Raw genomic sequence first — 27,118 nt, 5'->3', positions numbered from 1 at the left:
GGCCAAGAGGCTCTGGTGGGTGCGGGGGTGCCCCAGCACAGATGGCCAAGGGGGACCCGGCCAGGAGGGCCAGAGCTGGGCCGGGCCGCCGATGGGAGGAGAGGAGAGGAGAAAGGGTGAGAGTCCAGAGCGTGCTGTTCTCCCCCTACCCCGACCTCAGGCGGCAACGCTGAGCGGGGAGCCTGCCATTCCCTCTGCCCACGTGGCTGTCCCACCCTGTCCACAGGTGCGGGGCGGGGGGGGGGGGGGGGGGGGGGGGGTCACCTAACATCGATAAGTCCAGTGATTCAACAGTGCGGAGGATGTGCCAGGACCAGGCCAGCAGGGTCTTATCCTGAACTTCTGTTTGCCAACTGGAGGAAGTGCTCAGGTGTGTGACAACAAAACATGGAAACCAAAACCAAACAAAACAAAAATCAAAACAAAACAAAAATACCAAAGTAGAATCTAAATTCCTTAAATTCACTAAAAACCGTGAAAATTTCCGGCATATGATGTTTGAATATCAAACGCAGAGATTTCTGAAGCTTTAATGCCAATAGTTAGTGAGTCTGTCTAGATTCTCGTATCCCGCTCATCTGTGAGTTGGACGCTGAGCTGTGACTGCTGTCGCCAAATGCCGACTCTTGAGGGGGACAGCGGGGGGCGAGGTGGGGGCCACCTCTGCCTCTCGGCCAGTCTTGCCGCCTGAGGTGCGCCGAGTACAGCGGGCCGCCCGTTCCTGTGCATCCAGTTGCTCCTCACACTCCGTCTGGGGACTGTAGGCCAAGGGGAAGGTTCGCCGTTCCCACGGCTGGACGGACTGTGGGGAGACAAACCGCCACGGTGAGAAGCCGGTTCCACACTACGTTCCGCCCCAAGGCCCTGGCCCGAGACGCGTGGATTCAAGCCCGTGACCCATCTCCAGACTTCCCGGAGCGGTCCAGGAAGAGCCCTCACAGAGCAGGCGGTTCCACGGCACCTTCAGAAGATCAATTTCAAGTGCAGCCCCTTGTCCCCTTTAAAATGGGGAGGGGAGTAAAAATAAATAAATAAAATAAAATAAAATAAAACGGGGAGGGGAGTCCTATGACGCAGACCCATCTTCAGCAGGGGCTGTCCCCCTCCCCTGCTCTATCCCACCCCCCCCCCCCCCACCAACCCCCTCGCAAAGGCCGTGTGTCCCTCACCTGTTCATCCAGCCCCAGCTCCGGTGTGGAACAGCGGGTGTCTTCGCTGGCCAGGTGTCGTAGAGCATCCCGAGCCACAGGGGTGAGGGGCGCCGAGTGCAGTTCCGGGCTAATGGGGCTCCTCGGGGACTGACCGTGGGAGAACTCCGACAAAGAGTGGCTACTACTGACATCAGGGGAGGCGGGCTGGGGGGTGGAGGGGTTGGCACTGCCCAGCTGAGGGGTCGTCCGGCCATCTGATGACCTGTAAGACCTGTACACCAACGAGTGCAAATCTGAGTGCCTGGGTAATGGGGGATGACGGTCTATCTTGGGCGGATGGGGAGGAGGCATGAAAAGGGCATCCCAACCAGAGGAGCCGAGGTAGATGGACACCCAATGGTTCTTTCCCAGAAACCACACGTCCTCTCGTTTCCTCCCACCACCGTGTAGGGGGCGGGGCGGGCGGAGGGGGCACACAGGACAGTCGTAAGAGCCCTGTGTGCCCATCATCCCAAGAGAAGGCCGCGGCTGAACAATGCCAGGGGCTACTCTCTGGCACAGTGCCCAGTGAATTCCCAGGAAAGGGAAATCAGTCTAGACTTTGAAAACTGTAGTCAAGGGAAAAAAGGCAAAAACAAGAGCCCTAAATCTTTCTACCTGAGAATCCTGAGGGCTTCTGCCGCTGTTTACAATAAATGGAGACAGGATGGGTCAGTTCTTTCATGCACGACCACCACCCCCCGTTCCACCGTCCTAAGGAAGGTTACCCTGGGTGAGGCCTCCAAAGCTCCTCTGGTTAAGTCACCACGACCCGCAAATGGCCTCCTCATGCCACAGACACTACACTTGATCTTAGCCAAAAGGCCGAGAAGCGATCCTAATGCCACAGACAGCTGGCGCCCGGAGCCCAGGAGAGCATGAAAGTTTGCCACAACTGGACAGTCGTCCGGCACTCAGCAAGGACCCAGCCACGGGACCACGTGCCCTCTCAGTTCCACCAAACACCAGGAACTTCTGCGCTCAGGGCCACTGCCAGTGGAGGAGTATGCAGAGCGCCTGTGGGGCAGTGGCAGTTCCACAGACACAGCGGCCAACTCCCTGCCCACCCTCCCTTCACAGGCCTGGCCGCCTGAGCCTGCCCCGTCACCTGCTGCCCCGCCGCTGGGGTGGCACACTCGTGGTCCACAGCCACCGAGCCCTCTCCATCTCCTCACACTTGGCATGTAGGGCGGCGAAGGCTGCATCAGACAGATCCTCGACCTGCGAGAGAAAAGCTTCATTGATCCCCTCTCCCCTCCAGGAAGCTGAGTTTAAGTATGGGTGGATCAATTCTAGAACAAGCCCCAGCCCTTACTAGGCTCTTCCCCATCCGGACAGGAATGCAATGAGCTTGCAGTTGACACCCATGGGTCTTGAGGCACTTGGGATGTGTGCACCCGTGTGTGTGTGTGTGTGTGTGTGTGTGTGTGTGTGTGTGTATGCACGCGCGCGCGCATCTCCTAACAGAGAACGACCATGCTGTTACCTCTTCATTCTCCTCGTCAGGACTCCCCTTCAGAGACCGAAGATCGACCTCCCGCCAGCTGCAAAATCAAGAAGGGACAATTGTGAGGGCTAGGCAACTGGGGCAGAATTAGTGTGTCTGTGCAAGAACGAGAGCTGGGCGCCTGTGAACAACCCTGCCCTCTCACGGCTCGGCCTTGGTAGCCCCCAAGGCCTCTGAAAGAGGCTCCACACTCCAATGCCCCAACAGGACACAGGCTGGGAGACTGTGACAAACTCAAGCAAAGGGACTGTTTAGAGGGGACCACCGCTATTCAGTCCCAGCTGACTGCCACTCTGTGAGAGTGCCTGTACGGGGCTGCCCAATTTCTGAGTTGTCAACAAAGGCTAGAAACAAAGATTCACATGTGAAATCCTGCTTTGATGCCGACAACGAACTCTTCAGTGCTGTCAAATAAACATAGCTGCAGCCAGTTTGTGGCCTGTGGTCTGGCTGGTGCTCATATAATAGAGAACTGTATATAGAAGCAATTTCACTCCTATCAGGTTAAGACTTTCTCTTAAGGAGAAGGCAAAACCTAAGGCTAGAACCCCAAGGTCTGTGACAAAAAGGGGAAAAGGCCAAGAACAGGAAGAACAGGGAGAGGAGCCAATTATCTAGGCCCCCTACCTGGGGGTAAGGATTTCCTTGTATTGTAGTTTCTCTACACGAGTTGTTGCAGCAACAGACATCGGGATGACAATGTTGTTAATGTCGAATGAGCTCTCTCCCCTTCTCCTCCTCACTGGCTGCTGTAAGACAAAGGTAAGTTTAAAAGGGAGGCGCAATTTTACAAACAGCAAATCATACACCTAAGACTTCAAACATTATTGGATCACCAGCCCCCAGGCACCTGGTCCTTGGGTGGGGGCCGGCCCTGCAGCAGCCACCGTCTACACCAAGGAGGTGGTCTGCCACTACAAGGTCCTCAGGAGAAACGCAAGGTGGCCCTGAGGAGCACCTCCAGCTCACAAGTCTCACTGGTCACCCTCTTCCTTTATGGGCTCACGTGGAAAAAGACTTCAGCTGAATTTTACAGGGTGGGCATCCTGGGGCCTCGAACCTAGTGCTGAGGTTCTGACTCCTCTGTATACACCTTTATCCCCTTCCTTTAAAGTTGTCCTTTCTGTTTCCCCCGCTTATCTGTCACTCAGACCCATAGTGGCTCCTAATGCTTAACTGGGCCTAGTGCGGACTCTTCAGGTTAGAAATGCGAGTTCCCTTATCGGGAAAAGACCTCAAAGGACAGGTCCAGCTCAACAGATCCTCTAACCTTGGACATCACGACAGCCCTTCCTCCTCATAGATCTGAACTCTTCAGCTAAGTCTGTACCCACCATCTGCTCAGCCTATGTGGTTTCCCCCTCTTTCTGGCTGTTATTCTTGGGGAAGGGTGGAGAGCTTTCTAGCTCTACCAGTGGAGCTGAATGGAGGAAAATGGAGGAAGAGGACCTGGCTCCACAGTTTCTTGGAGAATGGAGATTTGCTTCTCCAGGAGGCTGAGAAGATCAAACTCTCAGGAAGAAAGAAGACTAACAGGGATCCACTATCAGAGGAGGAGGTGGGCACCTGCAGCAGCCTGGAGGCCAGGGCAGGAGTAAAGCAGGGAGCCGGAAAACCTGGTTTCTTCCATGGAGGAAAAAGTCCACCAGCTGCTTGGGCCCAGATAACAAACACCCCACCCTGAAACAGACACCGGCAGCCGAGAGGGGCCGGAGGCAAACGGCAGGATGCCACACACGCTGCCGTGGTGACGATACAGCTGGAAACACCCGAGAGGCTGCACTCAAACCCAAGCCCCAAGTGTGGTCAGCTCAGAGGGAAGGGGTTAGCGAACAGCAAGATGAGGAAGAAGCTGTTCCCTACAACTAACCCGTCTACTACTCTGTTCCTGGAGAGCGATACAGGATGGATTCATCCCATCATCTCGGGACATTCAGAGAATGTGGTGAAAGGCAGTGTTCTCCGCGCCAGGATTTTGGCTGCGGTCACCTATGATCTCAGGTTACCACGATGTCTTTTCACCTCAACATCCTTCTCTATCAAATGAGAACAAACTGTCATTTGCCTCACAAATTTAGGGTAACTGGTTAACCAGGATGTTCGAAGACTTTTGTAAATCTTGCCTGGCTAAGTTCTGCAGCTAAGGATTAGTGACTTCATGCCCAAAACCCTCTGCCACTGTCCCATCTCTTTTAAAATTACGCATCCCACTACAAGAAGTGTACCTTAAGGAAGCCTCAAGAGATTGTTTTCCCTAAATCTTGGTCAAGAATGAATGTGAAGCTGGTGGAAACAGGTGTGTATATTCCCTGAATCTTGTGGGCCTGTTATTAGTAGCTTCAAGGGAAAAAGATGGGAGTGGGCCCAAGACAGCACCCTTGGAGTCTGTCTTGTTATCAGGCTTTCTACTATGAAAAAACAAAAATGGTTCAACAGGCTTGAGTGCCCTCCTCCGCCAGGCACTCACTTGGTCTGACTTAACTACCGTCTCCCGTTTAGAGCCAGTGGTGCAGAACGGGTGATGGGGATGGAAAGCGGTTCCTCAGAAGCAAGAGGGAGGAGTGCGTTACCAGGCAAAAAGGGGGATGCGGGTCTGGGGCCCCTCCTCTATCAAATCAGAATCTTCAGAGATTTCCTTTTTTGACCACTGAGGTGATACTGAGGTATACACCGGCTTTTGGAAAGCACTGCCGTACCTACCCCAGCCCTCCCCGCCCCCAACTTTGTCCAGTGTCGTCTAGCTTCTCTACCTCATTTTCAGGATCTGGCCTACTATTCTTCTTACTACGAATAAATCCATATTCTTTGAAAACATTGGGCAGTGACAGCCTTAAGGGTGAGCACAGATACAAAATGTGTACTCAATAAATAAGAAGAAAAACTGTCAAGTGATCCAGGCCTAAGTTAACATCCTCCAGACACAGGAGGGCTGGCCGGGTGAGTGAACACTGAAGTCCCCCCAAGAACTGGTCAAGAGTTCAAACTTGAGAATCAGAGACAGACTCTCTGTCTTTGAAATCCTCTGGTGGTCTGAGACCCTCTGAAGGATAATGGAGTTCGTGGTTAAGATACCACTTACCTATTTAGACAACACTTGTGGGTGTAGGAGGTGAAGAAGGGAGGAACGAAGAGGTCATTCGGAAAAGATTGTCTGACTTTTAAGAGCAAAGACAGAACAACAGGAGCCCGTTTTGTGGGCTTGGGAGTTTCTTGATGTCCACTCTAAAGGGGATCCAAAGCACCCACACAGGGGACCTCTGCGACACCTGGCCTCAGGCTTGCACTTAAGAGCTGGCTGAGCGGTCAGACTGCCTCGGTTTGAACTGCATTTGTAAGCCTCACAAGTTGCCTCACTTTATGCAATTTACTTATTAACCTTAGAGAGCCTCAGTTTCCCTGCCTACAAAATGAGAACCCTCAATACCACTTACATCTCAAAGGGCACGATCAGAACCGAATGAGGTAACACAGGTAAAGCAGGCAGAACCGACACAACAAACGTCGTAGTTGCAGCATTTTATTATTACTATCACCATTACTATTGTAACTACCACCTAAAGGGCCCTTCAGCAGGCAGAGAGCAACTACAGGTGCAGGTGTTCCAGGAGGCCCACACCGAGGAATTCAAGTATCAGAAAGCAATCAGCGGGACTGTGTCTGCAACGGCCGTGCGAGCAGCACTCGGGACGGAGCGTGGCGCCAGAAGAGCTGCCCGCCGCCCTGCGCGCACCATAGGAAGGACTGCAGGCAGGGCCCACTGCACCTGTAGTTCTGCTCTGGGGCCTGAGAAGCGAGGCTCTGCCTTCTCTCTCCCTTCCAGGAACCCTAACGTCAGGGCTGGTTCTCAGTGCTCCAGCTCCCCCACCCGCCCCCCCCCCCCCCCCCAGCAGAACGAAAACAAGGAAATGAAGTGCCTCCAACGCTCCTAAGTGTCTGTCCTCCATTCCTCCTCTCGTGGGAACTTCTCGGACCCAGAGGATTAGAGCCGCGGCCCGGCGGAGTCCCATCTGAAACCCAGCCCCACAGACCTGGAATAATAGGCCCAGACCGCCTTCAGAGTCTGTCTCAGCATCAAGCTTCCTACTATGAGAAACAACTCAAGGAAAACAGGTCAAATACCACTACTTTGACAAAAAATGGCACATCACGGCGAGCCGAGTTCCCCCCAAATCCCACCTTCTACCTCGTCCTCCAGAGCGAGCCACTCGGTGAACCGTGGCTGCGGAGGGACTGTGCAGCCGAGCCCAAGGTACTTACAGACGTGCTGGCCGTAACCTGTGGGCTAGAGCTGGTGGGTGCCGAGGTGTCCGATGAGGTGGAGAGCTGTCGCACCAGGGGACTGTGCGGTGGATGTTGGGTGGCCGCCAAGTAGTTGGAACTGCTCATGTCCGTGTGATGCTTCAACACTGCAGAAGTCAACAAAAAAGGAATACGTGGCTACCTCAAACGGCTCTACTTCTAGCACAAGTTACAAATGCCAGCAATTCATAAAAGCAAAAATGCATTCTAAGCCTAGAGGATAAAAAGGTGAAGCAAACTGGTTGACGGGAGGTAGGGGACCGGGCAGAGGTTGCTGTAGCAGTTAGAAGTGACCTGCACTTAGAAGCAGTAGGGTCCCTCTACTCTGCCTTCCTAGAAAGTGAAGGACAAAGCTGGGGGCAATTGAGAGATGCCCAGGCTGCCCCAGAAAGCCCTGAGCAGATGCAAATGCAGGTAGAGGTGCCGGGCCTGGCCCTACCTTCACTTCTCTCAGATGAATGGTCTCGCAATCTCATTTTGCTGTGGTTTGGGTCGTGCACAGGTGGCGGTGGGTTGAGCAAGCGCTCTGCTTTGGGCGCTGTCACTCGCTCCACCATAGGCACGGCCCCCACATCGTCTAAGTGCTGCCTGTGGGTCCTGTCAGGCCGGGTTTGGTGATGGGACAGCTCTGAAGAGGGGAACAGAAAAAGAGCTGTGAAATCTTCTCTCAATCTTTTCTTATTTGAGTTCCAAGCTCTTGAGTTCTCTCTAGGCCAATGATGGACACTCAAGGCAGCGGGAGAGTCCTCTGGGACCGAAGATTCTAGCAAACAGCACAATGGCCAGGATAGGCCAGGCAGCCCACAGGGCCCTCAACCAGAGAAATCTGACACCAGCTACAGAAGACGGCCTGCCCACACATGGACCCAATGCCATGCCACTGCTAGCTGTTCCTCGAGCACTCTGGGTCCTGTCCCGAGATGCATGGTGTCTGGAATAGCTTTCAGAGTCCATCTGAGAACATCCGAGACAGGCAGAAGTAGACTGTGAGCTGAATTTGTATCGGTCAGTTGCCTCTCCCAACCCCGACACACTGCCATAGCAAAACAGTAACGTTTATAAAGAATTCTAAAGTAATTCTTTATAAAAGAATATAAAAGGAATAGAGAAGTAACTGGAGGAAGACTCTCTGGTGCCCTGAAACTTACTGGCTGTTGTTAGGAAGGAGTTGACCAACTTGTGCCTGTCTTTACGAGTTGGATCCGGCAGGCTGCCTGGCATGGGTGCTCTGTGCTTAAGTGAAAACTTTTTGGGAGGTTTGATTTTGTCAAAAGGCTTGTTCTGCCACTGAGATTTCAGCATGCTCTGGAAGTGCAGGCTTGTGGGAACATCTGTAAGGAACACGAAACACTGCGGGTTAGTCCAGACACCTGGCCTCTGGGCTCGTCTCAAGAAGAGAGGTGTGCTCACCAGTACCCCTGGCTCTCCAGTGGGCAGGGATCTACAGCACACCCTGCTTTTATGTGCCGAGCGGCACGATGACCCAGCGGCGCAAAAGCACTGTCATACGGAAGGTCTGTTGACCGGAACTTTACTGAAGGTTTTTTCTTTTCCTCACAAGCAAGTCACTTTTGCCTTTTATTTTCAAGTTAAATGAACACCCCATCTACACCTTCTGTTACATGGATGGAGTTTTCCTTGTTCACGTACTCTGTGCTAAGTTTGTTAAACTACTGGTGTGAAAGACTGATAAGCATCCCGTTTCTATCTTCCTGGAGACTAAAACATTAAAGCCTGATCCTACCAACACAGTTATTCAGGACATATTCATTCAAGAAAGATTTATTGTCTACTGAGTACTATACCCTCCTTCCTCCCTAGCTCCTCACCTCTCACCTAGGGATGATCTATTTTTTTACCTGATTAGTTAATATTCAGTATCATAAATCTCTTAAGCTTAACTGTGATTTTTTACCATTTTCTGATTCACCATTTCTCATACCTTTCCGTTTTCTTAGTTTCATTTTTTAAATTTTCCTAACAATGGGGCTTTGAGTAATTTCTTTAGAAAAAATATTTCCAGAACTAAAACCATTTTTCTCTCAGACCTTTAAAGCTATTACTTCACTATATTCTAACACCCAGTGTTGCAGACAAGATGGAATCTTATTCTTCCTCAATAGCAGGCAGTCGCTTTTTCTTTTAAGCTTTGCAAAAAAACCCAAAAAACAAAAAACCTCATTGTGGTATTACACGGACTCTATAGGTCGATTTGGGGAGAAATGCCTTCTGTCTGCCATCAATTCCAAGCCTTTCAAGCCATCAATGTGGTGTATCTATCTATTTAGTTTTCTTTAATTCTCTCTCAGCAGGGTTTGGCAGTTTTCATTTTAGAGGTCTTATACCTAAGAGTTAATTTAAAATATGTATTTCATTTTGATGTAAGCACCGTTAAGCTCCTTTTTAAAAGACAAAACAGGTTCAGAAAGGTGAATTAACTGTTCAAGGTTACACACTTTAGCATTAGTTAACCAACATTCAAACTTAGGTTTGTATAACCCTAAAGCCCACACTCTTAGCCACTACACCATGAGACTATTCTTTGGCCCAGGGAATGGAGAGATTTAATTCTGAGGTGGAATGTGTTAATAGCAGCCAAACAGATTAGGAAAACTACTGAAGTTTTTAAAGATAGTAAGTATTTGCTATACGTCCAAGTAATGAGATACAGTCTGTGAAGACAGTGCTGTCTTCTGAAACTTTTTTGCATAATCATTCTTTCCCACACTTAAAAACTCACCTACTCCAACGGTTAAAAGACACAGATCAGCTTTCAGCAATTTCAAAGTTGGGGAGATCCCAACCAGGCCAAGGACATTGGCTGTCATGGTATTCCCAGCCCTTCCACTCCTCCCTCAAGCCCCTCAATAAAATGGTTTGATTCCCCCTGCCTTCCCAAAAAAGGTCAAATGTTTAAACAAAAAATTTCCTATTAATAAACGATCAAGAACTGAGTTAAGGTAATAGTGGCAAATATTTTTTACTCTAATTCAGAATGGTTAGGGAAAAGGGTGTGTAGGAAATAAAGCATTGTCTAGAGGAATTCTGAAAGCTGAGCTGAACTGGAATGCATAAAGGCCCCAGAAAGGGGAAAACACTTCCTCTATATCCCAGGACACCCCTCTGTCAACAGAAGAACTGGCAAAGTCTATACGATGGGACAACAAAAGCCTGGTGATTTCATTTTTTCCTTTTACTTTCCCTAGTCATTGCTCTCCCAAACCTGAAAATTAAGCCAGGATAAAAGGAGGTAGGGAAACGAGCAACCTGATTTATAATGCAAACAGCAACAGACTGGAAATAAGCAGGCCTGGAGTCAGGTCCTAATTCCAACACCGAGTTAGAAGGCAAAAACAAGAACCTACCACTTGGCTGCGTTTAGCTTCATCTGTGAGAAGAGGCAGCAGGCCTAGAGCCGGGCAGGTGACATCCCAGCACACATGCTCTAGCTCTCCCCTCCTCTGCTGCAGACAAAAGCTAAACAATCAGAATACTCTTTCCTACTGTATCCCAAGACCTCGGATCCATCTCAAAAAAGGACTTAAACCCAGAAAACTGCTATGAATCCATTTGAGTAAGCACAGGAGAGGAATTTGTTACCGCTAGACCAGAATGACTACGGGCTTTTTTTGTTTTTGTTTTTGTTTTTTTTAGTGTTTATTCATTTTTGAGAGAACGCGAGAGAGCGAGCGAGCGAGCAAGTGAGCACGTGAGCCAGGGAGGGGCAAAGAGAGAGGGCGACACAGAATCTGAGGCAGGCTCCAGGCTGTCAGCGCAGAGCCCAGTGCAGGGCTCGATCTCAGGAACTGTGAGATCATGACCGGAGCCGAAGTCAGATACTTAACCAACTGAGCCACCCAGGCGCCCCCAGAGTCTCTCAGCTCTTAACGTGTTATGTCAGACACTTCAGTTCCACACCTAATCCCCTTCCCTCACTTAAATGCTCTGAAGTAGAAGCTGCTGCAATGGGAGAATACCAACCTGTGCCCCAGAGTTGAAGTATTAAGCAGAATCCAGAGCAATTTCCCCTATAACCAACCCGACTGCACCGGCAGTTAGGGATAACAACAAACTGCTGGAAGAACTCAGGCTGCTATACTTTGCTAGACGTTTACTGTGTGTTAATTGCTTTCATATAAGAGTGAACAGGAAGTCAGTTAAATCCCCCAGTCAATGAACAAAAATGATCTCTTAGGGATTGATGGTCTTAGTTCATGCTCTAAGTGGTTAAGTAACAACAGCTAGGATCCATGTAAAGCTGAAGCCCTGAAATGGATTAGATATGCAGGACCTGAAAGTGAGCAAGGAAAGGGTATGAAACAGAAGAGAATACAACAGGGACTCATTTGGCCAGAGGACTTCACACATTTTGTACCTGTACAGGTAATTCTTCTGTGATGAAGAGAAGAGGGTGCAGATACTTGATTAGGTCAACAACAACAGGAAAACAGAAGTGTTAAGACAGGAAATAAGAAATAGAAGGAAATGAATACCATTTTAAGCTACTATTTCCTCAGACAAAATAAAAAAGACTTTGACTTTACGCTTGCCAGGGTCTGACATTCCAGGATTCACTTAACTGTTTTGCTCATTACTATCCACCATTTTCTCAAGCACATTTTCTAGGGTTGTTTTGTAATACTCCCTTCCTCCTCCTGCTGGTAAAACTGCGGTAGCCTTGTACACAGGGTCTTAGTAAGCTCTCTCACAACAGCATAGATCATCTGGCCAGCAGGTGGTGCTCTTATGAAGCCCAAACTCAAGTTAACATTCTTTCCTCCAAGGGTTTGTACATCCTCTACATTTCAAGCTAAGGATTAACTGGCTTGATTAAGTGGGGTGACAAGAATTCTATCATCCCTAACCACACTTAATGGGAATGTTGGAGGTGTGGTCAACAAGGGAGACAAGTCTAAAATGAAGAGGTGCAGGTGGTTCCCAACCTAACTACAAAGAAACTGGTGCGGAAACATTAGTAAGACTGCTTGAAAAGCCTGCCATCTCTAAGTAGCTTCTAGACAACAGGCTGTAAAAGGGTGGCCCAGAGGTCAGGTCTGGTGCATGTATGTTTGACCCTCACAGTATTAGGCCGGCTGCTAAGTCTTCACAGTTACTTATTATTCTACACAATGATATACGGGGAATCTTGGAGGTGCTTTCACATTGAATAATGGTGCCCTTTAGAGTTGGGCATATCTGTGGCCCTGAAAACCTTACCATGCTATTTGTTTGGATCAAAGCAAAAATATCCCAACAGGAACAATATTAGAAATGCTAACGGAGTCCCCCAGGTCAACCCACAGAAAGTCTAATTCATCCATAGGCAAGTATGTTCACACATCCTCTTTACGGGCTCCTAAGGAGACTTAATGACTATCTCTCTTGTCTAAACTCCAATGTCATGGTTAGGAGTTGTGTGAGACAGGGAGAAAAAGAGATCGAAAAAGCATTTAAAGGCAGGCAGGAAAGCGAAGATGCTAAAGACCAGAGAAAGGTCTTTCTCCCTCAATGCTACCTCCAGTTGCTTGAAATGGGATGGAGTAGGAAGTGTAAGGGCAGCACTCAGATCTATAGATATGAACCAGTCAGAAGGAAAAGAAAGTGTCGAAAGGGAATGGGTTCCTCCAAGTAGAGATGTTGACTGAACAGGAGACATCACGCAATTGAGTACATGTGATTGGGGGATGGGAAGGAAATTCACAACTGTATATGGTAATACTGTTGACAAAGAAAGATCACCATGTTTATAAGCTGGTACGCAGGGAGTATGGAAGAGGCCTAACCGGAACCATAATATAACTATGGACTTCAGGCTTCCTTATTCAAATATGAGACAATACAATTCAGTACTGTGAATCCTGAGACAGTAACCCAAGAAACATTCCTAGGTCTTCCTGGTGGCTCTGTCTGCAGTTAGAATCTAGAAATGGGCAGAAACCTGATTTCTCTTAATAACCCAGCTAGGAAGAAGCATGCATGTTACATAGTGAAACAAAGGACAGGCAACAGATGACCCAAGTTTGAATTCTAGACCCATCTAAACTCATTAGCCATTTAGTCTGAAAGAGATAAAGTACAACCTTTCTAAGCCTGTTTCTTGATCTCTCAAACTGAAGTTAGCACTTTACAGGATTAGTGTGAGAAGCAGATAAAACTAGTATGAGAAAGGTGCTTTGTAAACCATAAAATGCTACACAAATAAAATCTTCAGTTACACGAGCTATAATCCAAATGCAAGAGAAGGTAAAAGCCAATGACCCTGGAGTCTGAAGTACACAGGAAGACGTGTTAGTGTTTTCTACTCACTGTGTGCTAAAGTTTATTTACTGCTCTACCACTCCTGACCTAAATAAAACCCTGCCTAGCTTGCAAGCCATATGATTCAAGTTTTCTAAACATTTCTACTCTTATTAGAAGTCCTATCGTAACAGGAGTATTAGATCATGCCCTTACAGTCAAGGGAGTTCTGATAACATGGCCTGGAGTAGTTACAGGATTTAGGTAGCCAAAAAATAATTCAGTCATTTGAAGAACACATAAAGAAAAGGGGATTATAGTAAACCAATGTTTGACCAACTATTAAATAGAAGAGGGCATTCTCTAGGATAGCTATCAGTCATGCTTATTTTTAATAAATAAGGTTTTATTGATACACAGTCATGCCCATTTGTTTACATATTGTCAACGCTGCTTTTGTGCTATAGTGGCAGTCATATAGTTGCAACCCAGGCTATACAGAGGAAGTGTGTCCTGCAAAGTCTAAATTATTTAGCACCTGTCCCTTTAAGTAAATGTTTATAAACCATTCATGCTAAACGCTTCTTTTTTTTTCATACCACCAAGTAAATCTTAAAATCCCACACTAATTCTTATTCCTCAGACTCCTATTTCAATTACCCTCCTCTCAAAAACTTGTACAGACTACCTTTGGGTGTTATGAAGGACAGAGTGGGGATAAAAGACGGTTCCTTCTCTTTATGTACACACACCCTGGAAAGCCAGTCATGTAAGCACAGTGATACACACAGCCCCAGCAGGAAGACATTCTCTCAAAAGAGTGCTGTCCTTCCTACTTACACCACGGCACACACAGACGATGGACCAGGCTGCTTGTGGCTGGAAGCAACTGTCCTTAGGCCCACCCACAGCCACTTGAAAGGCTGGGGGGAAATCTCTCTCCTGGCAAGGTGCAATCTTTCAGTAGCACATTCTGGCCTGGCAGATCTGCTGCACCCTATTTGCAAAAATTCTAAGGGACTCTGGTGAGTGAAATGGATTCTCTGGATGGCACGCGGGTTGTACCAGGATGTTGGCTGACTTTCTTTCACTCGAATCCTGTAAGTCTCAAGAAAACTTTGTATTCTGTGGCCTTTCTTACCATCTGGAAATGCTAGAACTGGGTGAACACAAAAGTCCAATTGGGAAAGGCGTTCCAACAGAGGGGCTTCGTAGTGAATTTCCGGGGGCACGGTGACGGTGCTGCCTGAGCCACACAGCGCACAGGAGGGGTTCACGTCACAGCCAGAGCGCATTGTGCTGTTCCGGTGAACCTGCGAAAAGCCAAACGAAACACAATTCGTTGTCTGATACAAACCCAGCTCTCACTCATTATCCCAAAGATTCAAAAGACACTTTCTAGATACCTGTATGACACTACTAACAGAAGTTTGATTCGTTTGTTAGAAGATTCCCTTTTTTGCACCCTAACCTTCAAAGTAATGAACTTGTTTCTTCTTCAATGATGAAATCCAATTATTTGCAGCCCTAAGTGCTCATCCAGGTGCCAAACTTGTGAGCTTAAAGCTACTGGACATGACTTGCTTTCTTCAGCAATTTCATCCACCTAAGGGCCTGAATAACCAATCACACGGTCTCCTGTGCTTTTCACAACTCCTTCTGAAGACTTTAGGTAGTCTCAAACCAAGTGACAAGTTTTCCAGGACTACACAGAACTCATTAGCTACTTTATTTAACCCAACCTAAGACCTACTGTTTTAAAGTCCGTGCCTAAATAATGAAAATAAATTTGGTATGGTGAGTGTTGACACCCAGAGTCTTTGTGTCAGATTATTAAATCCACGGGGACAAAAATTATTTCCATTAAACTTCCTTTGTACACACATGGGTAGGATAAGAAATAACCTCTCCTGCTAAGTCCACAGCGAAATGAAATCTAAATCTTCAAAAGACTTAATTCTGTTTTAAAAAGGCGGGGGTTAAACAATTTTACGCCCTGAGAAAAATTTAGGTCATGCTGAATGCAGGATCCCTAGGCTCTCGTATCAGGGTGAACAACTCCAGCATATGCCAAATCATGATCTATGAAAAGTCATTTGGGCAGCATAGAGTCCTAGAAGAAAAGGACTTGCCTGTGGAACAGCACCATGAGAAGAGATGCTCTGAGCAAGGGTAGCATCAAAATTCTGTTAGCAAAAAGGCTGTAACAACTGTAAGAGCTGCATTTAGGTTCAGGACAAACATCTTTTTTTTTTTTTTTTTTTAATGTTTATTTTTGAGAACGAGAACAAGCAGGGGAGGGGCACAGAGAGAGGGGAAGACAGAGACTCTGAAGCAGGCTCCTCGCTGTCAGCGCAAAGCCCAACACGGGCTTGAACCCGTGAACCATGAGATCATGACCTGAGCTGAAGTCGATGCTCAACCTACGCAGTCACTCAGGCGTCACTACAAAGACATCTCTCGAAAGCTATTTGCCTTTACAGACATGTATAGGAGAAAGATAAATATGAGAACAATGTGGTCTTCATCAACGTTCCCCAACCGCCTCCCCTTCTTGCAACCATGTAGATGGGTGGTATGCAAACAAGGGGCTGTGGGGGCACTTGGGTGGCTCAGTCGGTTGAGCGTCCGACTTCAGCTCAGGTCATTATCTCACGGTTGAAGAGTTTGCGTCCCGCATTGGGCTGTGTGCTGGCAGCTCAGAGTCTGGAGCCTGCTTCAAATTCTGTGTGTGTGTGTGTGTGTGTGTGTCTCTCTCTCTCTGCCCCTCCCCCACTCGTGTCTGTCTCTGTCTCAGAAATAAGCATTAAAAAAACTTTTTTAAAAACAACAACAAAAGGGGCTGTGAAGGTCAGACTGGGTAACTTGCACGAAAGTAAAAGAATTCTAATAAGCTGCAGTTGTAGATGCCACTGAAAGGGAATTATACCAACCAAGCATGATACTACTGTGTAGACAACATTAACTGGTACTGTTTTGGGAAAAAATATCCCTTGCACTCTGTTTAATCAGGGTTGGCTTTTGGAAGAGATAAAGAGGTAAAGAGAGAGAGTATATGTTGGCAGAGACAAAAACCACACACCACACTGTGGATGAATGGGAGGATTTAGGTAATTAGTTAGGATCTAAAAATTGTACCAAAACTTAAAACATTAAAAAGACATGAGAAAAAGATACCAAAATCAAAATAACAAGCCTTAAAATGGAGGTATGTTTTTTCCCTCATAAACTAACACACAACACCAATTAGCTCTCTATATGAAAAATGAACATTTCATTTTATGGCTACAGTTCACCCTTGAGTCAACCAACAGCTAATAGGTGAGGTATAGAGTAAAAAGAATATAGCAAGGATAACAAAGTAACACTAAAAGATTAAATCAAAGCTGAAATTGCCAGAAGAGGAAATACATGCTAGAAACAGCAAATTGAAGAGCTGTTCTTTGGGAGCTTTCCTTTTTTTTCCTTCCTAAATCCACCTGAAGGGTGGGGTGGACAGGAACAGACAGATTAACTATAAGACTGGATTAACGAAGAGAAAAAGGAATAAATGCATATGTATAAGAACTCAAAAAAGCACTAGTTAAGTGAAAATCTGGAAACCATGTGTGTATATGTAATATGTGTGCACACTTACGCATTTCCATAATGTTTAAATGTTACATATTTTTGTATTCCATCTAACAAGGGAATACCATACTCACGCCTATAAAAAGGTAGAGGCTCAGACAAGTGTATTTCCTTGGTGAAGTCTTTAAGAACATTAAAGAAGAGACAATCTTCTATTCAATTAAAATGGCTGATACTGACATAAAGAAATCAGAATTCTATTGTCCTTTGAGAAAAATAAAATTCTAACAAAAATTTGACTCAAGTTTTGTGCACATATGTAATTTAAACATCAATCTCACTTTTGAACGAAAACCTGCAAAGTAAAATATTAATAAACACAAGCTAGAAGTATAAAAAACATCTTTAATACAATTTATTGAAAGATAAACTTTGAACTCTTTTGAAGGACAGTTTGGACAACTTTAAAATTACTTCATTCATGGGAATGCAAGCTGGTGCAGCCACTCTGGAAAACAGTATGGACCACTGTGTAAGGGTGAGTACTCTGGACTCTGAAAACACATGGAGGTTCCTCAAAAAACTAAAAATAGAACTACCCTAGGACCCAGCAATTGCACTAGTAGGTATTTATCCAAGGGATATAGGTTTGCTGTTTTGAAGCGGCACATGCACCCCCATGTTTATAGCAGCACTATCAACAACAGCCAAAGTATGGAAAGAGCCCAAATGTCCATCGACGGATGAATGGATAAAGAAGAGGTGGTATATATATACAATGGAGTATTACTCAGCAATCGAAAAGAATGAAATCTTGCCATTTGCAACTACGTGGATGGAACTGGAGGGTATTATGCTAAGTGAAATTAGAAAGACAAAAAAATCATATGACTTCACTCATATGAGGACTTTAAAAGACAAAACAGATGAATATAAGGGAAGGGAAACAAATATAATATAAAAACAGGGAGGAGGACAAAACAGAAGAGACTCACAAATATGGAGAACAAACAGAAGGTTACTGGAGAGGGGGTGGGAGAGGGAATGGGCTAAATGGGTTAAGGGGCACTAAGGAATCTACTCCTGAAATGATTGTTGCACTATATGCTAATTTGGATGTAAATTTAAAAAAATAAAAAATAAAATTACTTCATTCACACATGCTTTGCATAAATGCACAGCTAGAATTTATCCTACAGATACGCTTATTAACTACACAAAGACCCACATTCATAAAGAAATAAGATGCTAAATTATATGCATGAACCTATTTATGTTTTTCTTTTTTTAATCACAATGTATATTTTACAATAAGAAAACAAATTTTTAGGGGCGTCTGAGTGGCTCAGTCAGCTAAGCGTCTGACTTCTGCTCAGGTCATTCTCATGGTTCACGAGTTCAAGCCCCACACTGGCTTCTCTGCTCTCAGTACAGAGCCTGCTTCAGATTCTCTGTGTCCCTGTCTCTCTGCCCCTTCCCTGTTCTCTCTCTCAAAAATAAAATAAACATAAAAAAAAGAGTATTTTAATACTTAAAAAAAAAAAGAGAGAGAGAAATTGAAGAAAACAACAAATATAAATGACCAGGTGGAGATTTCTGAATATCAAGATTATTCAATATTAGTAAACCAATTAACACAATTTTATTCGTGTATGTAACTGCTCACTCAATACCTTCACAGCTATTATACAGGCACCTCAGTTCAAAACTGAGCTCCTACTCTTCCCAATCTTTTGCTGCTCAGTCCTAAATCTTTGGACTCATCCTAAACTCCCTTCTTTTACTAAACCCCATTATCCAATCATGATGTAATCCTATGGTCTCCATCTTCTAAATGTATCCAGAATCCAACTGCTTTATATACCATCTCAATTGCAATCACCCTGATCTAAGCCAATATCTGTTCTCATATGAATTATAAACTTTTAAAAAATGTTTGTTTATTTTTGAGAGAGGGGTGGGGGGCCGAGGGAGAGCAGAAAGGGGTGGAGATATAGAATCCAAAAGCAGGCTCCAGGCTCTGAGTTGTCAGCACAGAGCCTGACGTGGGGCTCAAACTCATGAACCGTGAGATCATGACCTGAGTCAAAGTCTGATGCTTAACCGACTGAGCCACCCAGGCTCCCCTGTTATATGAATTTCTTAAATAACTTCTAACTGGTCTTTCTGCTTGCCCCTCCTTCCAACTGATCAAAATACAGTAGTAGGTGTAACCTTGGCTTACCAGTCCTCAGCTCAAAATGCTCCAAAGGCTCGTCATTTCATGAGGAATAAGAGCCAAAGTTCTTGTGATGGTGCACACAAAAGCTTTATACCATCTGTCACCTCTATTGCCTCTCTGACCGCATTTCCTTTTGTTTCCCACTTCTCTCCTTGCTCAGTTCCTCTGACTGCTTTGCTGTTTTCTCAATATGGCAGGCAAAATTCTAAATCACAGGCCTTTGCACTTGGCTCTTCTATTAGTTCCACTGTCATTCCTCTCACCTCAGGTCTTCTTAAAAATGGCTGTTATTTAGAAACATGTAAGTGAAAAAAAAAGATTCTATTCTTGATTGTAACAATAAAAAATACTCTGGCTAAGCTTAAAACCTGTAAACACAAAGTTTTTAAATTATTATTTATTTATTTTGAGAGATCACAAGCAGGGGAGGGGCAGAGAGAGGGGGATAGCAGATCTGAAGCAGGCTCCACGCTGACAGGCTGACATCAGCGAGCCCGATGTGGGGCCTGAACGCACGAACTGCTAGATCATGACCTGAGCTGAAGTTGGATGCTCAAACGACTGAACCACCAAGGCGCCCCGTAAACACAAAGCTTAACTTTTACAGCTATTAATAATCTATAAATTAACCTATAATTTTAAACTCAGTAAGGTTTTGGTGGGGAAGGAGAAAGGCAAACAAGAGTTAAATAACCTTAAAAACTGCAACTGAAAGAATATATGCTTATAAAGGGAAAAGTCCCCATAGAATTTCTGATAAGCAAAGATAGAGGGGAGTAATTTGCCCTACCACATATTAAAAGTATTTTAAAGTTACAGTAATTAAGATACAGAAAAGTTAAACAAGAGAACTAGACCAAAGAATATATGACAGCTTACTGTGTAGCAAACAGGATTATTTCCAAATGAATTAAAAAAAAGAAAAAGAAAAAAAAAAAAAAAAGGAAAAGATGACCAATGGAAAACTGTGCGTTAAGGACACTTCCACAGTCCAGGGATAACACAAGACTCCTACAGAAAACATGCCTTCCTTAACCCTTGCCCCAGATGAGCTCACTGTGAAAGATTACAAATCATACAAAACAGACTGATGTGATGCAGTCAGCAGATGCAAAAATGGGGAGAATCTGTCCTCAACAAGCTAAAAATGGATTTTCTTAAAAGTAATTTCTGCATCCAACATGGAGTTCCAACTCACAACCCTGAGATCAAGAGCTGAATGCTCTACTGACTGAGCCAGCCAGGTGCCCCTGGAAATGGAATAATTTGAAAGCAATTTTAAAATAAGTATATTAAAGTTGTTCAAAGAGATAAAGGAAGGAATAAACATCATAAAAGAACAGGAAATGATAAAAAAAAAAGGATGTTTCTGAAAGTAACCACAAATTCTGAATGAAAAGCACACAGTCAAGTAAAAAAACAAAATACAAAAAAATCCAAACTGACAGGTTCGATAGTAAAGTAAATACAGCTGGAGAGAACGCTGATGACTAGGTGGAAGAGTCCCAGAAGACGAGAGAAATAAAACACAACAAGCCAGAGAGATGGAAATGGGAAGTGTACAAAGAAAGAGAGAATGGCAAGATCTACGACAATCTAATAATACAATACCGTATTAAAAAAGAGAGGAAAAGTTTAAAGAAATTAACAATTTTCAAATTTTCAAAACTCAAGACAGACAAGAACAGACAAGAACTGAGAATGAGGGTGTAAGCTAAGACCTTAAGTGGCTAAAAACTAATTCATACATCTAAATATACCCTTAATACTGCAAAACATAAAAACAAAACTGAAAGTAGGGAGTTGGGGAATTTAAATTACTAGAGAGAAGGTACAGATAAACTATAAAAGAAGGACAAACTGACATCAGAATTTTCATCAACAATAATAAATACTGGAAGGAAATGAAGTATCTTCAAACTGCTGAATATAAAAATTTTACATGCAGTTAAACCATCACTCAAGAATAAAGGCAATTTATAACTGTATATATTTACAAATACACATATGTAGGGGCACATGAGTGGCTTAGTTAAGTGTCCAACTTCCAACTCCAGTCAAGATCTTGCGGTTCGTGGGTTTGAGCCTCACATCAGGCTCTGTGCTGACAGCCTAGAGCCTGGAGGGCGCTTTGTATTCTGTGTCTCCCTCTCTCTTCGCCCCTCCCCCGCTTGCACTAGCTTGCTCTCTCTCAAAAATAAACAAACATTAAAAAAATTTTTTTTAGGGGCGCCTGGGTGGCGCAGTCGGTTAAGCCTCCGACTTCAGCCAGGTCACGATCTCGCGGTCCGTGAGTTCGAGCCCCGCGTCAGGCTCTGGGCCGATGGCTCGGAGCCTGGAGCCTGTTTCCGATTCTGTGTCTCCCTCTCTCTCTGCCCGTCCCCCGTTCATGCTCTGTCTCTCTCTGTCCCAAAAATAAAAAAAAAAATAAAAAACGTTGAAAAAAAAAATTTTTTTTAAAAAACAGCAACAAACAAACACACATATGTATACATTCAGACACAAAATAAAGACTGGCTTTACAACTCCTAGACTGCTGCTGGAAGGCTACTAAAGGAGGCGCTCAGCAAGAAGGATAGAGTGGGACGTAAGAAGCTCCAGAACAAATAAGAATGGCAAATGTGTTGGTAAATGCTAAGTATGAATTTACAGATGACTGATTTGGGTGGGGTTGAAATTCAAGGTAAAATATTAAAGATCAATAATAGATGAGAAAAAAAGATGTTTTAAAAAGAGGCATTCTATGGGTGGAGGACGGGTATTAGGAGGGCATTTGTGATGAGTGCTGGGTGTTATATGTAAGTGATGAACTACTAAATTCTACTCCTGAAACCAATATTACACTATACTTTAGCCAACTAGAATTTAAATAAAAACTTGAAAATACAGACATAAATAGAGGAGTTCTAAAGTCCTCTTGTTCCAAAGTAGCAAGAAATGAAGATTCAAGTAACCCAACAGCAGAAAAGGCATAAAAACAAGGCAAAGAGAAGACTTAAAAAAAAATTATGGAAGAAAGATTCCAAATATAATAGTAATCAGAGTAAATGCAAATGTTTAATTCACCTCTTAAAAACACATCAAAAACAAACAGACACAGAAAAAGTGAAAACAAAGAGATGGGAAAAGGTGTATCTAGCAAGTACTTACCAAGATCCCTATCTATCTATCTATCTATCTATCTATCTATCTATCTATCTATCTATCTATCTATTTTTTAACGTTTATTTATTTTTGAGACAGAGAGAGACAGAGCATGAACGGGGGAGGGGCAGAGAGAGAGAGGGAGACACAGAATCGGAAGCAGGCTCCAGGCTCTGAGCCATCAGCCCAGAGCCCGACGCGGGGCTCAAACCCACGGACCGCGAGATCGTGACCTGAGTCGAAGTTGGACGCCCAACCGACTGAGCCACCCAGGCGCCCCCCAAGATCCCTATTTAAAGTAAAAGCATTGTTAAGAGACCAAAAGGGGAACAATATAATGATGAAAGGAAAGATGGCAAAGAAGAAATAACAACCATGAACTTGTATGTACCTAACCAGTCATCCTGGAACTGTATCAATATATAGGCATTAAAAAAGAGGAGGAGGAAGAAGAAGAAATGGGAGGTAGGGAAATAAGAGAAGTTGTTTAAAAGTATAAATTTGTATTTTACTAGATAAAGAAGCCCTGGAGATCTAATACACAGTATAGTGATTATGGAGACAACACTACTGTATTATAAACATCAAATGTGCTAAGAGACTAGATCTTAATTATTCCCACCACAAGGAAGAAATGATCATTGTGTGACATGATGGAGATGTTAGCTAAGGCTACAACTGGCAGGCACACTGCAATAGCAGTGATCAAATCAACATGTTGTGTATCTTAAACTTATACAATATTACATACCAAATATATTGCAAAGACAAATAGCAGACCAAAGGACCCAGAAGATACGAACACAATGATTAAGCCCAAACTAGAAGTTAAATTTAGAGCTGTGAAGTTAACGAACAGGTTATGGATATACTCGCGCCCAAACACTGTCTTTTTTAAGGAAATGTGGACTCTACAAAAGATGAACTGAAATTATGCCTACCAACACGGAGATCTTGAGAAGACAACAGTGAATTTTAAAAAACCCACCAAGTTGCAGAATATGTACACCATGATGGTATTTATATAAATTTTTTTGTGAACATTAAACTAAACAATACATACTGCATTTTGCTCATGGATACACAGATGTGTAGTAAAAACCTAAGTGCCTGAACTGGGAGTATACATACCAAATTCATGATAATGGTTACCTCTGAGGAAGGAAGCAGGTAGAGGAGATGACAGAAAATAAAAGAAACATTAATGTTTATTGTATTTTTCTTTTAAATATTAAAAAAAAGAAAAAAAGTCAAGCTTAGTAACATTTAAGGTGGTTATGTACACAGATGTTTGTTACATCATTCTTTGTACTTTACAGAATTAAAAAAAAAAAAAATAGGGAAGGAGGACATTAAATCTGGTAAATTTTTCCATACTCAGGGAATTGAAATTCTTCACACAATAAATTCAGTGGTGCAGAAGAGTTCCAGAAAATTGGCAGTGGGAGTAAAATGAAGTCCAACTATTTCCAACTACAGCACAGGTATGCTAAGTATGAAAAGTTGCTGAAACCCAGGAATTGAATTAGTAATAACACCTTTCCAGATTTAGAATTGAGAAAAAGATTCAACCATCACATGAGTAGCAGAGACAAGGCCCAATGGCCAGTGTACTGAGTAGAATAGTGCCCCCCACCCCCAGACCCCATCCCAATCAATATTCATGCCCAACCAGAACCACAGAATGTGACCTTATTTGTAAACAGGATTTTGCAAATGTGATTAGTTTAACATGAAGTAATACTGAATTAGTCTTAAATCCAACAACTGGTGTCTTTAATAAGACTATGTGGGAATGCCTGGGTGGCATCCGACTCTTAATTTCAGCTCAGGTCATTATCTCATGGTTTATGGGATCGAGCCCCACGTCAGGTTCTGCACTGACAGTGCGGAGCCTGCTTGAGATTTTTTCTCTCCCTCTCTGCCTCTCCCCTACTCACACCCTCTCACTCACTCTCTCAAAATAAATAAACTAACATAAAAAAAAAAAAGACCATGTGAAAACACAAAGACACAGGCACACCAGGAAAATGATTGTGTAAAGACAAATGCAGAGATAAGAGATATGCTGCCACAAGCCAAGGAATGCTAAGGACTGCTAGTAACCACTAGAAGCAGGAAGTGGCAAGAAAGGATTCTTCTTTAGAGAGCCTTCAGAGGTAGCAAGGGCTGCCACCTTGATTTCAAACTTCTAGCTTCCAGAACTAGGATGGGAAACACACCCAGCTACTAAATTTTTCTAGTCATAAACACAAAGTCTGGATAAACTGACTCATTTTTTAAGAATAATGAAAGAAAAAAAATCCTCAGCATGGGGACTATGAGTAGAATACTGCAGAACAAGGGAAAAGGAAACAAATCCGAGAAATTCAGAAAAAACACACCCCTGGAAAACTATTAAACAAGTTTGGTGAAACAATTAATCAAACTTCCCACATCTCCAACAGAGTCAAAGACAACACAGGCTCTATGGCATGGAAACAGGGAAGATGAAAGGCAATAAGATGACATAAAAAGGAAATATAAAATCTGAAAAGAAAAAAAAAATCTTAACCACCCTTGGTAGCAGAACTAGAACCTACCTAAGAGGTACTATAGGTCAGACTGACGATCTGGAGAATTAAAACGGGACGTGAGCAATAAACTTTTCTTTCTTTCTTTACACTATGGGAGAACCAAAGAGATGAAAACAATGACAGAAATGTTAACAGCTAACATCTGAATACTTATTATGTGCATCCAAACTAGTCCAATCACTTCCCACGTTTAATTTAATGATTACACTGAGCAGGTAGTAAGAGCTAAACAAACAGGACAGAAAATAATACAGAGATAACTGGAATACTTCAGTTTGTACCTGTAAACTCAGGCGGACCACAAACCAAAGCTATAATAGAAGAAAACTTGATAGAGTGAGATAAAAAAAAAAAACCGCAGCAATATCCATTGCGGTTTTGCAATGATGGAAACGTTCAATATTTATGTGACTTAAAGATGGTAGCGGCTAGTCACATGTGACTACTGAACACTTGCAATGTGGCTGTGCCACATGTTTTATCTTCATTTTAAATAGTTACATATGGCTACGGTAGCTACCATACTGGACAGTACAGAGCAGAACTGGTTACCAATATAAAAGAATGACAATAAGATCATCTGAACTCTGTGCCAAAACAAAACAACAAATAATCACCCCCACTGCCAAAAGACAGTGGAACAGTTTTAAGGGACAAAGGTTGTGAGCTAAGAACCTGAAACATGGTCAAACTTGTTCTAATCCTGAAGAACTACAAATTCAAATTAAGAACTCAATAAATGGGTATATTAAGGTATAAAGAGGACTATCAATAAACAATGAAATGTTACAATCAAAATAAGCCAAAATAAACCTAAATAAGCCTTTAAATCCAGTTTTAAAACTGAATATAAAATGGAAAACTTTTCTATTTAATAAAATCTCCATTAAAACCAAAGACTTTTTTGAGATTAAAAAAAAAAAAAAATGCCACCACCTAAATCTGCTTTTATGATGTTTCAAAAAACACACAGAAAACAAATGCTTAAAAGTAAATGGGGTAGAAAAATCCCATACTACATAACATTAGTATCACGGAAAGTAGAATGTAAGGCAAAAACTACTGGAGATAGAAGCCATAAGTCACTAAGATATGACTGTAGAGAACTCCACACTAGACACCAATGACATTAAAACAAAAATCAACATAATAGACTACAAATACAAGCAGAAACTATACAAACCGTACTGTAACCAAATGCTATAAAAATTAGTAATTAAATAACACAAGGTTGAAAAAGAAAAACCATTTAGAATTTGGAAACTCAATTTGTAACTCTTGGGAAAAAAAACGCAAAAACTCAATGGCAACTTACAAATAGCAAAAAGAACACTTCACACATCAAAGGCTGTGGAATGCCATCCAAAAACTACACTCAGAAGAAAATTCAAAAATTTAAGTGCTTTTATTATTACAGAAGAACAGAAAATAAATTAATCAAGCATTTGAATAAAGGCAGAGAGGAGGGGGAAAAAAAAATCAAGACCACAGGAAGAAGAAATTACCAGCAAATAACTGATCTTTGAAATGACCAATAAAACAGGAAAACTGCTGACAGGATTAATGAAGAAAGAGAAGACAAATATAATTAAGACTGAGAAATGGACATAACCACAGGTAACAAGGATTTAAAAATTAAGAATGCTTTCTATAAAATTCTGTATGGCTTAATTTGAAAAATCTGATAGATGGACAATTTTCTGTACAATAAATAGGTGTTAGTCTCAGATGGTTTTTGACTTAAGTTCCAACAAATTTTACAAGTTTATTTATTTTTGAGAGACAGAGAGAGAATGCGAGACAGAGAGCACAGGAGGGGCAGAGAGCGAGAATCCCAAGCAGGCTGTGCTGTCAGCAGGGCTAGATGACAGTGGGATTCTCTCTCTCTCTCTCTCTCTCTCTCAAGTTCCAACAAATTTTAAAGAAACTGATACTTCCCAGAAAAATGCGTTAAAGTTTTCCAGAGCATAGCAAATGGCAAAGTATCCAAATTCATTTTAAGAAGCTACCCTACATCAAAGTTAATAGTGGACTTCTAAAAGGAATGACATGCCTCACTACAACCATTTCTTAACACTGTTCTGAAGTGTATCTAGTCAAGGAAAAGGAGTAAGAAGTGTATAAAGAGGTATCACATTGCTTGCTGGTGACAGATAGACTATGTAGAAAATTAAAAATAATCAACCAGAACACAGAGTTCCTAGAAGTGTTCAATTACAAAACTCAACAGCACTCATGAAATAACACTAACAGAAAAGATCTCATTTGCATCACAAAATAACATGAATGTAGGAAATATGTAAGAATTGAATGAAGAGATAAGATACTTACATACATGGAGAAATTCTGTTCCTTTAATACTATAAATTATATT

The 27,118-nt window shown here is 43.4% G+C and overlaps 1 protein-coding gene across 4 annotated transcripts in view; it reads right to left on the bottom strand.

Annotated features, from left to right (window-relative positions):
* Nucleotides 1–514: 514 nt before the first annotated feature.
* The window catches only part of KANSL1 (KAT8 regulatory NSL complex subunit 1), a 176,779-nt gene continuing 150,175 nt past the window's right edge, over nt 515–27,118 (bottom strand). For 3 of the 4 annotated variants that reach the window (XM_019437465.2, XM_053892338.1, XM_019437464.2), the window contains 9 exons: nt 14,375–14,546; nt 8,145–8,327; nt 7,436–7,624; nt 6,955–7,103; nt 3,325–3,446; nt 2,677–2,734; nt 2,299–2,411; nt 1,170–1,422; nt 515–802 (listed from right to left, as the gene is read on the bottom strand). In XM_019437465.2, the coding sequence (XP_019293010.2) occupies nt 575–802; nt 1,170–1,422; nt 2,299–2,411; nt 2,677–2,734; nt 3,325–3,446; nt 6,955–7,103; nt 7,436–7,624; nt 8,145–8,327; nt 14,375–14,546 (1,467 nt within the window). In that variant the 3' untranslated portion in view covers nt 515–574. The remainder of the gene's footprint in view (nt 803–1,169; nt 1,423–2,298; nt 2,412–2,676; nt 2,735–3,324; nt 3,447–6,954; nt 7,104–7,435; nt 7,625–8,144; nt 8,328–14,374; nt 14,547–27,118) is intronic. The other variant, XM_053892339.1, reaches the window with a different exon arrangement.

Source organism: Panthera pardus, unplaced genomic scaffold (assembly GCF_024362965.1).
Source record: "Panthera pardus isolate Hobbes unplaced genomic scaffold, ASM2436296v1 HiC_scaffold_3, whole genome shotgun sequence".
Taxonomy (NCBI): domain Eukaryota; kingdom Metazoa; phylum Chordata; class Mammalia; order Carnivora; family Felidae; genus Panthera; species Panthera pardus.
This window is presented reverse-complemented; position numbering and strand designations above follow the sequence as displayed.